The 12733-nt window shown below is 35.8% G+C and overlaps 1 protein-coding gene and 1 pseudogene across 4 annotated transcripts; one reads left to right on the top strand and one right to left on the bottom strand.

The window, feature by feature from the left end:
* Positions 1–269: 269 nt before the first annotated feature.
* Positions 270–1826, top strand: LOC135635055 (DNA-directed RNA polymerases II and V subunit 8A-like; annotated as a pseudogene).
* Positions 1827–2196: 370 nt separating this feature from the next.
* LOC103980600 (bZIP transcription factor 1-B) lies at positions 2197–12371 on the bottom strand. 4 transcript variants are annotated; one of them, XM_009397041.3, is made up of 15 exons: positions 12315–12371; positions 12092–12223; positions 9862–10047; positions 9703–9768; positions 9497–9583; positions 8725–8811; positions 8558–8617; positions 8437–8464; positions 8295–8358; positions 8136–8190; positions 6708–6750; positions 6358–6626; positions 2981–3058; positions 2761–2886; positions 2197–2663 (listed from the first exon to the last, which is right to left on the bottom strand). In XM_009397041.3, the coding sequence occupies exons 3-15, from the start codon at positions 9916–9918 to the stop codon at positions 2520–2522; spliced, it is 1164 nt and encodes a 387-aa protein (XP_009395316.2). In that variant the 5' UTR covers positions 9919–10047; positions 12092–12223; positions 12315–12371; the 3' UTR covers positions 2197–2519. The 4 variants fall into 4 exon arrangements, with proteins under 4 accessions (XP_009395316.2, XP_009395314.2, XP_065005771.1 ...); XM_009397039.3 differs by having other exon boundaries at positions 8295–8464; XM_065149699.1 differs by lacking the exon at positions 9703–9768 and having other exon boundaries at positions 8295–8464.
* Positions 12372–12733: the final 362 nt, after the last annotated feature.

The raw sequence follows: 12733 nt of genomic DNA, 5'->3' as shown, positions 1-12733 counted from the left end.
TATATATATATATATATATATATATATATATATAGGAAGTTTTCAAGATTTATCTTCTTGAAAAGGTATGCATGTGGAGTACTGGATGGATTTAAAGGGTAGAACTTACTAATAATTTTATTATGCTGGCTTGGATGTCTTGTTAGCATGTGATTACTTTCCTTAGAGGAGCTTAACCAAGTCTGAAAGGGTTATTCCAGTTAATTTCAACTTATTGCGTTGCTAAGATTTTTGTTTCAGGTACTTCCTGAGTTCGGTCCTGCAGAAAGATGGTGGAGCTTGTTTTTTAAGACATTTTCACTTTGACCAGACTGGATCCAGATGGTAAAAAGTTTGATAAAGGTATCTTACATTGTTTTATTGATTGGATGGTATTTCAGACTTGATGGAATCAGAGTTGTGATGACTTTGGCTTCTCGAAGTCGTTCTTAAAGAAGTGTATAAGGATCGATATTTGCAGAATAATATCTTGAAGAGTGTACCTGATTTGTCAAAAATTTGATGCTCTGTTATCTAATGGTTTTTTTTTTGGTACTTCTTCACATGGCTCAGACTCTACAAATACGCAAGTCTGAATTTAAAAACAATGTACAATCAAAATCTGAGTAGGAGTCTAGTCTCAGAAAACTGCAAGGAGAAATCTAGTGCTGCTTTAAGTCTAGTGATTATGAAGTCTTTGAATTGGTTTTAGATAAAGGATGCAGATGCAAAATCTTTGATAATAATATGGCAAATGTTTCAGGGTTGTGCGGTGAAATGTAAATGTACAAGACTGTTTAAGCAGTCATACAAGATGCATGTACTAGTCTTTTCTTTTTTTCAGCATGGATTATTTTCTTTAGATTTATGCTGCAAGCATTGTTTTTTCTTAATGGATTTTCAATTTTTTTACTTTTATGCACATATAACTTATGTCTGCATCTGCACTAGTTATCTTGTATGTCATTTACCAGCATGGAATGCTAGTTTAAGCTAATCACTTATTGACAAAATTCTTCTATCAACCTCATTATTTTTCACCTTAAATATTCTTTTAGTGATTTGCAGTGTGATGATGCAGGTCTTTTCTGTGACCATCTATTTTATCATAATCATCCATACTGGCATTTTCATCTTAAATAACTACAGTACAATGTGCCTGAGACATCCTTTATATGTCTCGACCTTTCCATATTCGTAACTGCTCATTAGGAACCTGAATCAAACTTTAGCCAAACATGGTTTAGACTTTGTCTCACTGTTGAGGCTTGCTGAAGATAATTTTTCCTACACTGACATGGTAGAGTCTGTTATACTTCAATTTAGTCATTTATTGCGACGAACATGACTTGCAAAAGGGACTAACATGCTAGTTAGATCTTTTCTCATCTGTCTTCCTCATTTTATTTTAATCACCCTCCAAGTTGAATCAGTTTTGTTTTCCATGATCTGGTGAGTCATAGATATTCATCTTTATCATACTTCTATTGTCATACGCATTTATTGTTATTTAATTCATTTTATGCTCTTGCCTTAACTAGCGATATTTGAGGCTTGAGTCAACACGGCCTTCCCGATATCTCGAGTGAGTCCATCTTGGCAGTGGTTTCTTGATTCACTCCATCCTGTCAGTGGCATCTTGATTAAATTCTTAAATATGCTGTCAGGGAAATCTATGCTTCTTTTGGTGGACTACTGATGATGCTGAAGGGGTATCCTTCTAATGCAGCTCAGTTCGAGTTGGACCAAAGGCTTTTTCTTTTGATGAGAAAAGTGTAAATCGTACTGTCTAACTACACTGAACCGAATGAGACTTATTTGTTGAGATTACAACTGTAGACTTTGTTGGTCTGTGCTATTGCCTTTTGATTAGCTAAAATACTTTTGACCTCGACATGAAACTTATTATGAATGAAGATCTTCTGGGAAGTTGGTTTCTTCGCCTGTAATTTCTTCTGCGTCTCATATTTAGATCTGTCATGCAATCGGTATCGCCACGAGTAGGCTTTAGAAGTTCTTTGGAACAAACGAAGACCAATAGTTGCAGAAATGTTGGCATAAATTTAGAAGAGCATAGCATAGAAATGTTAACATGTTCATTGTTCATTAAAGTGTTGAATACACAACAATGCATTAGCAAGGCTGTATATTGGCAAGAATTGCTGTACTTACTAAATGAACTATACTCGGATTTATCTTCGATTTAAACACCTGACATGATAAAACACAGGTTCTTTGTTCAACAATAAGATGAAAGTTAACATTACAGCATTAGCAATAATTAGTTTCTCATGGAGCAATACATTCAATCAAAGGTTAAGCATACAAATAGGCGAGTGAGAAGGGTGTCACACTAGCCATGCTGACAGAAGAGGAAGAGGCTGGGCCTACCCACCCTATCTATATCTGCCTTAGTAGTGACAGTTTTACCTAATACCAATTGACAGCAACAACTGTAATATGCTCGGTTCTTAACCATTTTATGTTATCTGGGCGTGGGGATCCTTTGGGGTTAGACTCCAATCTCGAGCAGGGAGGGGCTAGACGCCACTCTGCCCTTGCTCTGTTTCTGCTGCTTGAGCATCAGAATCTAAGTTCCTTTTCGGGTTGTCATCTCCGGAACATTGTTCTTTTCCATCAAGACTTTGATCTTCCGCACCTTGCTTTACTTCACCGATTTTCTCCTGCAAGGTTGCATTGACAATCAATACATGCTAGAATATGCCGGCATGGATTTTAGGAGACATCAATGGCGTATTAAAGGAAAATAAGACTCATCACCTTAAGCGATGTGTTTTGAGAAAGAAGTTGCTCGTACTCCTCCTTGATCCTGGTGAGCTCTGCCCTCAAGGAAGCATTTTCCTCTCTCAAAGTATCGGCACGTTGAGCCAGTTCTTCATACTCTGCCTGCAAATCATTAACCATTAATGACACTGTTATCTTCATAAGTTGGAGAGTTATTTAATATTTGCAACAGAAAAAAAAACATGTGGAATTGTACCTGCTTACGTAATCGGGACCGACGTGCAGATTCTCTGTTTGATTGCTTTCTTCGCTGCCTTTTAAGTTCTCTATCATCCTGAATGTAGCCAAAATTGTTAATGGAAAAAACATGCTAACCAAGATAACTCTACTTTCTGTTGCTAGATCAAGTAAATCTTGTTAAGCACTTCAGCATTTGTTTCAGAGAACCTAAACTCGAGGAAAATATTAAATAAACAGTTTATCTCTGTATTTGAGAATCTACATAAAATAAAATTACTAGCACTATAATATAAATAGCATGCACATACTCACGGGTGTGCATGTGCACACACATATCTGCATATGCACACATGGGCATAGTTATATCCACACGCACACAAGCACACACAGCAAGAACCGCATCTGAGCTATGATTTTATTTGAGACACAAATAGGGGAAAAGGAATTTTTTAATGAAACTATCTAGTCCTCTAGCAACTATCGAAGCCATGGCAATGACAATGATGTGCAGCCTAATCCAACCTTTTCCATGCTGAACAATATAGATGAATCTGACGCTTCATGAAAAATGACATTTTAGGTTGCAGTGTGCATGGTTCACTGTTTATGCACATTTGGTAGGAGATGATTTTAGAAATAGTCTTACTTGTCGGCTTCTATCTTGCTTCATTGATGATCACCAAGTCCAAACCTCATCCGGATGCTAGATCGGCAGTGTTAGATATTATTATCAACTGTCTGCATCTGCTATAGAACCAGGATTGTGGGTGTAAATTATGTGCAGATTGAAGTGGTGTTTGTGACATCTAAGGTGAGTTATTGTAATAAAGTGGCCCTTGTACCATGTTGGATTCTACATGTTTGGAAAAATGAAGCCAATGTCTTGTTTAGCTTTCTGTATATTAAATGCTTTCCTTGGTATCTATCTGTGTTGTACCTGCTCCAATTGCTATTTTACCTTTTCCAAAACCATTTACTTTCCAGAAATTTATAGGTAGCATCTAAAAATGTAAAAGCAATGTTGTTTACAGTCATTTGATACTTTTCTAAACACTAGAATAGTTGTCTTTTCCAAATGCAGTGCCTTTCAAACTCTGGTGAACAACGCACAATATTATATGGATGCCCTCTATTGACATTAAGAACACCGCCAATACCGTCCAGATGAAAAAGGTGGAGGGTTGCGTTAGGTTACTAACAACCAGCGTAAGACTATGTCAAATCTCATGAATATGAATCTTAATCAATCTCAGTATAAAGCTAGGTCGACACCTAGAAGTGACGCGAGGTACCTTCATCACCTAGGTGTCCCAAATTGCAAACGATGGGCTAGGAGATTGCTTAGAAGCGGCCCATCACATTGGTGTCCGGATATGATACCAAATAGGCAAGAATTCTCTCATTGTTTTGGACCGATGGGAGTAAGATTAGTCCAAGAACAGAGAGTTAGATTAGCAACTTGAAATATAGAAACACTTTCAGCGAATGGATTAGAATTGGTATACATTATGATCAAAAGAAAATAAATATTATTTGTTTACAAGTGACTAAGTGGATATGAGAAAATTCTAAAAAGATTGATAGTACTGGATTTAAAATTTGATATATTATAAAAGTTAAGTATAGAAATGATGTAGAAATTACTACTAATAAGGATTTTAAGAAAACAATGTTGTAGATGTAAAAAGATTTGGAGATAGAATTATAGTTCTAAAATTTATGAAATGATAAAATGTTTTGAATGTCATTAGTGTTGATGCCCCTCAAATTTTATAAACAAATCAAATGAAAATTTTGGAATAACTTAGATGATATCATTCAAGGAATGTCTATAACTGAAAATTTTATAATTGAAGGAGATTTGAATTATCATGTAGGGTAAATGTATGATTCATATAAAGGGGAACGTGGGAGCTTTGGTTATGGGGAGAGAAATGAAGATGGTGGTATAATTTTAGATTTTGCAACTTCATATGAACTTATATTTGTAAATACTCATTTTAAGAAGAAATATAAATATTTAATTACTTATAATAGCGGTCACAACTATAGTCAAATAGACTTTTCTCTCACTAGAAAGGTAGATAAAGTCATTTGTACAAATTGTAACGTTATACCTAGCGAAAGTTTGACGAATCAATATAGGTTGATGATATTAGATATTCACTATAGAAAATAAAAGAAAAAAATGATGGAAAAAATTACTAGGACTAGATGGTGTAATTTTAAATATGATAATTTAAATATTTTTAAAAATAAAATGAAAAAGGAGACGACTTGGTACTTAGATAAGGATCATATTAATATTATTTGGACTACGATGGCTAATAAGATTACGAGCTTAACAAAGGAGATTCTTGGTGAAACGAAAGGTAGAAGTGTAACTTTAAGAGAGTTGGTGGTGATGCGAGGAAGTTCAAAAAATATTTTTACTAAAAGATCATGTTTTAAAGATTAGCAAAATTATAAAAATAAGAAAAAATTTAAAAGATATAAAGAATCTAAAAATGAAACTGAAATAGCGGTTAGTATGGCAAGATACAAAGCTTAAATTAGGTACTAAAGATGGTAAAAAATATATATATCGAATTACTAAAGCTAGGAAAAGAATGTGCAAGGGTTTAGGAAATATTATATGCATTAAAGACGAAGATTAAAGAATACTTGTTAATGATAACAAGATTAAAGAAAGATGAGAAAATTATTTTTATAAATTATTTAATGAATATTCCACACAGGACTTAGATTTAGAGATAAATAATGATGGTAGATTTAATAATCATAGATTTATTCGTAAAATTAGAACTAATGAAGTAAATGACGCATTAAAAAAGATGAAAATAGCTAAGAGTATGAGGCTTGATAATATCCTTATTGAGGTCTGGAATAGTTTAGGAGACAAGAGAGTCGCTTGGTTAAGATGAGAACAATTAAGTACTGCTTCGATAGAGGATAAGATGAGAAAAAATTATTTAAGATAGTATAGGCATGTGCTGAGGGGACCTCCGAATATGATAGTCAGAGAGGTGAAATAATTAATGTTAGTGGTACGAAGAGAGATAAAGAAAGACCTAAAACTACTTTAATAGAAACTATAAATAAATATTTAACTATTATGAACTTAACTAAACATATGATTTTTTACATATATCAATGACAACAAAAGATCCATGTAGTCGACCCTAAATAGTTGGGACTTATGACTTTGTTGTTGTTGTATTGACATTAATATGGAACATAGGAGACTTGAATAGTTTGTGAAGCATTAAGCCATTTATGCACTCTTTTATGAACATACAACATTGAAACTTTAACACTCATAGAAGTATGAAACATATTTAATAACCAGAAAATAGTTTGCAAGTGCAACTAGAAAAGGAGCCAAGGGAATACCTGCAACCAAAGATCAGATGGAGCACCAGGAACTGCAGCTCCTCCAACTGCAGTCGCAGGAATCTTACCATGCACCGGAACAGGGGATGAGCTTGGAGCACCCCAGTAGTCCATCCCTATATTTAAGTTTGTGGTGGGACCAACAATTGCTCCAGGTACAGTTGCTGACATAGGCACCATAGACAAAGGATGACTCAACGTTGTCTGTGATGGCATTTGAGTAACACCATTCTGAGAACCACTTGCGGAATTGCCATTCTGGGAAGCCTCTGTTGTAATGCATATAAATTGAAAGTCAGCAAACGTGATAATAAAATTAAATAAGCAAAAATATATTTGCATTCACCTACCACCAAAAGACTCATGCCCACCAGTTGTCTTTGGGTGTGAATCCTGTGGAAACCAATGAAGTGAATGGTCTAAGCTGATAAGTCTTAACCAAAAAAAATCTCAAATTTGTTCTTATGTGCAAATGCAAACAATTATTTAATCAAGATCGACAAGTAATGACCCAACTATTTGGGGTTTCAATACATAAATAGTTTCATGTCATTAAGCTCCACATAAAGCAATATCTCTAGTTAAATCAAGAGGATTAAAATATGTTTTTAATGTTTCTAGTAAAAAAATCTTTAGGTCTCTCTTTACTCTCCTTACACAACTATTTCTAATCAACAAACAGTATCTAATCACAATATCTATAGATAGAAAAAACAACTTAACTAAATCCACATCAACTTTCTGTCAGCATGTCAATTCTTAAAGAATCAGGAAGCCTTAGCACAAACTCATATTGATTTTTATATGTGCTTTCACACGAGAGAAAATACTCTTCTGTAACCACATCAGTCCTCTTCTACTGATATGATTCACTATCTATTATTAAATTAAACTTAAATTTGCATGAGCATCTTTCTTCAACCAAGTGATACAAGTAAAAATGTATCTTTTACTCCTCTAAACCAAGGTCTGCCATACTGAAGCGTACCGTCCACACCGGGCGGTATGTACCGGGCGGCACATACCGGTCCGACAGGTTACCGGTACGCGGACCGCCCGGTACCGCTATAGTGCTACAGTACTATACTGCAGCACTGCTACAGTATGAAAAAGTATAAAATTGTTCGGTACACCCTGATGTACCGCCCGGTATACTGGTACCGTACCATACCGAGCCCGGGTCGAAACGCTGGTATGGTACGGTACGACGAACCTTGCTCTAAACCATGTCTAGCTTCCAAATTTATATAAAGTCAAAACCATCATGAGTTTATGACAAATTAATATCAATTAATATCAAGTAAGGTGAATGGATACTTTGATCTACTGTTAGACTATAAATAAATGTCTAATATCCAGTGTTAAAAGTATAAAGACATTGTAACTCTTTAAGTCATAAAAGACAGGAGACCAATGAGGCACAACATAAACATGAATTTGCCCAGTTGTCCATGCAGAGTATCAAACCAAAGTAATAAAGAACACTTGTATGGAAATAACAACAATGATGGAAAAAGTAACCAAAGATATGACAGAGGTCCTGTATCTTCTCCTAGTGTCAGTAGAGGTTATAATTTCCAGATGAACTTATAGGAACTAAAAACTACTACACATCAAAGTAGGAGAAGCACCAGGTAGTAAGTGAAACAATTTAAGACTAACCTACCAAGATAAGGGACAACAAGAAGACAACCATTTGCAAGAAAGGTAAAGAATAGCATGACATTAAATTAAAATTAAAAGAAGAAGAAACATAAAAAAGCATAAGAAATGCTCACATTTTGAGAATTGGCATCACTCCCCTCACTTGAACTCTCACTTCCACTTTCGCCACTACATAAACCATGTTATCTTAGAAATAAACAATGTCTTGTGCAAAGGTGTCACCTGAATATAGTAACTAAAGTCATGATAATCAAGCCTAGATTTTGATGTACCTCTGAGAGAACGCTCCATTAACTGGTTGCGCTGATGTTTTACCTGGCTCGCTGTTGTTCTTTCCTGTAATCATATTCAAACTACCTAAACTTCCTTTGGATCTTCTTATGGGACTTCTTTCCTTACCTTCAGATGACTTACCATCCATTTCCACTCCAGGAGCACCTCCCTAGAGATATGATATGTCATAACTAGTTCAATTATTCCAGGTATATAGTGAAAACATAAGATAAAAGGCTGGCTGGCACAGCGGGTAACTCACAGAAGCCTCAACATTGCTGTTTGCAGATGTCATAGCATAAGGGTTAAAAGGGTGTGCCCCCTGTTCAACATTTGCAGAATGTGAAGTATCAAACACAATTCCATTATGGGAAAGAAAAACATTCTTGTAAGATAGATTGCAGCCAGGTATGATTTGAAAGAACATACAGGAGGCATAGATGGATGAGAATATAACCCTCCAGGAGGATACATCACATATGGAGGTGGTGGAGTCCCATATGGTGGCATAAGGTGCTGCAAGCAAAAGGCTGCAAATGAAGGTCTGCTAGCATGTTGAAAAATTTAGATACCATGCAAGATAACTATTTTGTTTTCCTACTGTTACTTCATGAAGATGATAAATACTAACAGTATAAGCAGTGGCAAATTTTGCGAGTAAAGATAAAACGAGGTGGTCCACCTAAACTTTTACTTCAACCCAACAAGTAGCTTTTGCCTGTAGGGAAAGAATGATCCAGTGTATGATTTTCCTTCTTTGATTTCCGCATGGACTCACATAGCAAGGGTTTCAAGTTTGAATAATCAAACCTAGCCATTGTATTGTAGAAAAAAGTCACAAAATGATCTTGAAAAAACAATTAGTAGTTCTTAGTGTATGGTTAACCTGCAGACTAGACACACTACAATGATTCAAGAGGCTTTTATAACCCATATAGCTTTCTGACTTCATGTAATTCACATGATGTTACCACAATAAATGAATTAGATTGACTCCCATAGTACATGTTACTGAAATTGACTAAGAAAACAAGTTTTTCTAGTATGATTATTCATAATTCACTTATTTCTTCTTCTGAAATACCTCAAAAAAAGGATATATTGAGACTCATCCAACATAGAGATAGATAAATATTCAAAAGAATCAAAACAAACCCATAAAGCAAAACAATCCTTGGAATAATTCAATAACAAAAGGCACCTGAGGTCCCCACATGTAAGGATGGGGCTGGGGATTCGATGCCACTGGAGAATGAAAAAATCCATGTGGTGGAATCGGTGAATATGCCTATCGGAATGAAAAATAATGCAACTTGATTAGTTCCCCAAAGCACATAAATAATCAACAAGCAAGAACATTTAAAGTGCAAGAGGAAAGACTTCATTGACAGAAATAAGGTGCACCACCTGAAAGCTTGACCAGTCAGGGTAAACGGTCACAGCAGGGGTGGAGCTAGTGGCAGGAGTTTGCTCCTAAAACAATAACATTAAAGAAAAAAATGATCTTTTCCAGCAGACTACAATCCAAAGAGAGATTTTTAGACCCCAAGGATGACATCTGAGTACCTGAGCTGCAGATGTCTTTGGAGCCTTGGCAGATGGGTCGGCCTCACTGCTGCCCATAATCCAATGACCCCTCCAACCGCTACTCCCAACGAATCAAATTCTTCTAAATCATATGCTAAATCAGGAAGAAACAGAGGAGAGGGGTCATCCAACTCCACATTGTTGATCCAACTTCCAAACCCTAATCTGCAAAAGAAACCAAGAAGCACAAAAGAACGTGGCAATGAAAAAGAGGGTAAACTGCATAAACTGATATCATAACAGCTCTTTAGCTCACAAGATAACCAACTTTTGTCGGATGAGATTGAACTTTTAACTGTGAAGAGGGAGATAGATACCACAGTTAGAGCAATCTTTCTAGCGAATGAATTGAAGATGGGAAGCAAGATTCAACGGTGAAACAGTGTGAGATTTTCTTGACTGTGGGACTAAATTGGACGACATCTAAGAAGTGTAAGGAGCACATAGAGCAGGATGACAAGAACATGTGAAGAAAAGGGGAAGTACACAGTGAGATGTAAGAGGAGCAGGAAGTCACAAATCTAAGGGTGGCAGCAGTGAGTCCCTTTTTTCTCTTTTTTTTTTTGGTACATGGGTCTATCTGACCTGTTTAAATCGGTTTCAGGTACCCTTTAATCAGGTTTGGCATAGGTTTTGGTAAGAAAAAATAGTACCCTAGTAGGGTTTGGGTAAGCTGAAATTCATGGGTACCTTACCCATTTCCACTCTATTACTAAATGATAATGGCAGCAGATCAGGTTCTTAACCAAGTCCTCACATCTATTTCCTGCTTAAACCAAGTTTGAGTACCCATTAGGTTGGTTTGGCATGGGTTCAAGTAGGAAAGTGGGTACCTAAATCAGTTTTGGCTCTAAATAATTTGATAACCAGACAGGTTCAAGTTAGGATTCACGTTATGGTGAAATCAATGAGTACCCTACCCATGGCCAATTGCTACACAAAACCACAGAGTGAAATAAGAGGTGAAGTTATTAGGGTAATGGTTTTGGAAACAACAAGGTGAGTGACTGCGTTGGAAAAATGTCAACAAAAATGTTTGATGAGGTAGTGTATTTTTCCTTCAAAATTAATGCTGCCATCGATGGTACACCATAGTTACCATATCCAAAGTACGCTGATCATATGCAATATAAATTGATTCCGATGAAATACATCCTATTGAGCTGATAATTACTTGTGGGCAGCATAAAAATCACATTTTCTGAGTATTAGGATTTCTGATGTTATAGTTGAGAAAACTTTATGGTAGTGTTTCAGCTCTCCTCATTTAAAAGAGAGTCTAAAGATGAAGACTAGTTTCACTTTATGATTAGAAACAATGAAAATTGAATGTAAAGTTGAAGAATTTTAGGGCTAGAGAATTCATAGAGTAGTTTAGTATTCCTAGATATCAACTTCTATGTCAACTTTAGGATATATGATCACTAAAACAATTTTTTACTTGTATCATCCAAAAAGTTTGGACTGATGGAAAGAAAATGCATGGCAAGGATGACAGGTGATTGAAGAGAGGAGGCAGAAGGATCTCAAATATAAAGCTGGCAGCCTTTTACCTAACACATTTAGGTTTGAACTACTGAGAAGAGCAGAGAAAACTAATAATTAGGTATGAAAAAAAAATTAGAATACAGATCCATCATAAACAAGATAGACACATTAGCAACGATATGGAGAAGGGGTTAAAGAAAAAGGAGTAAAAAGAACAAATAATTTATGTGGTGTATAAAGAATTAGCCAATCGTAACTCCAACTAATATTGTTTCTCACCGGATGATTCTTTTGGAACAGACAGTTCTTTATGCTTCATTCTAATCGCCCTCACAGGCAACCAAATCCAAGTAGCCAAACCAAATTATATTCTGCAATACCTTACAGTTTCATCTCTCAGTTGATGACTAAGTGATAACAACAGAAACCCCATTGATCTCGGAAGCATTTCTACCAGTGTTTCCAGATACATTGCAATAACAGGCAAATATCGAGCAGGACAACCACTAAGCACTAAAAATGTAACTTCTCAGAATTCCTAGTCAAACAACATTTCAAATACAAAACACCCAAAAGACAAAGAGGTGTGGAGAAAAAGCAGAATTTTTACGATTCTTCCGTCTAAAGACTTAGAAAATCCATACCAAATATAACCATAAAGAAAAATAGGTACGGATCGGGATAGAAAAGAACAGAGGAAATAAGCAGAACCACCACTCACCCTAAATATGGAACTTTTCGGAATTCCTACACCAAATTTCAAGCGCAAAGAATATCCAAAAGACAGAGAAAGGTATGTGGCGAAAAAGGAGCGCCTTCACGGTTCCTCCGTCTTCGACCCAAGCCTTGAGATCTAAATAGAACATGATGATAACGGCATACTGACGCAGATCGGGGTGTATATATAAGAAGAGGAAGAGGAAGAAGAAGGGACAGACACGCACCTGAGAGAGAGGGAGAGGGAGGCACTGTGAAGAGCTCGGGCCCGTCCTCTCTGCCCACGCCAACGAGATGTACTTACACCTAGGGCAGTTGCTTCGTAATCCGGGCCCATGGGCCCGGTAGCAGGACCCGGACCAGGTATTGGTTTTTACTTACTTAAATTGAATACAATTAATTATAATATCACGTTTATGTCCATAATCATTTAATTAAAAAAACATAATACATATATATAACATTTGACATTATTAACTTAAATTCGGGTGAATAAATATAGAAATTAGTGGATTCAGAGGGAGACATATGTAATTTTATTTAACTTACATAAATTGAATTAGTATTTCTGGATTCTTGGCTTCATAATTAATCATATGAAGGATATATAATTTTTTATATCAAAAATAAAAAAAAATAATATTAA

Source organism: Musa acuminata, chromosome BXJ3-4, assembly GCF_036884655.1.
Source record: "Musa acuminata AAA Group cultivar baxijiao chromosome BXJ3-4, Cavendish_Baxijiao_AAA, whole genome shotgun sequence".
In the NCBI taxonomy this organism is placed as follows: Eukaryota; Viridiplantae; Streptophyta; class Magnoliopsida; order Zingiberales; family Musaceae; genus Musa; species Musa acuminata.
The sequence above is the reverse complement of the archived record's forward strand: the minus strand, read 5'-3'. Positions and strand labels throughout refer to the sequence as shown.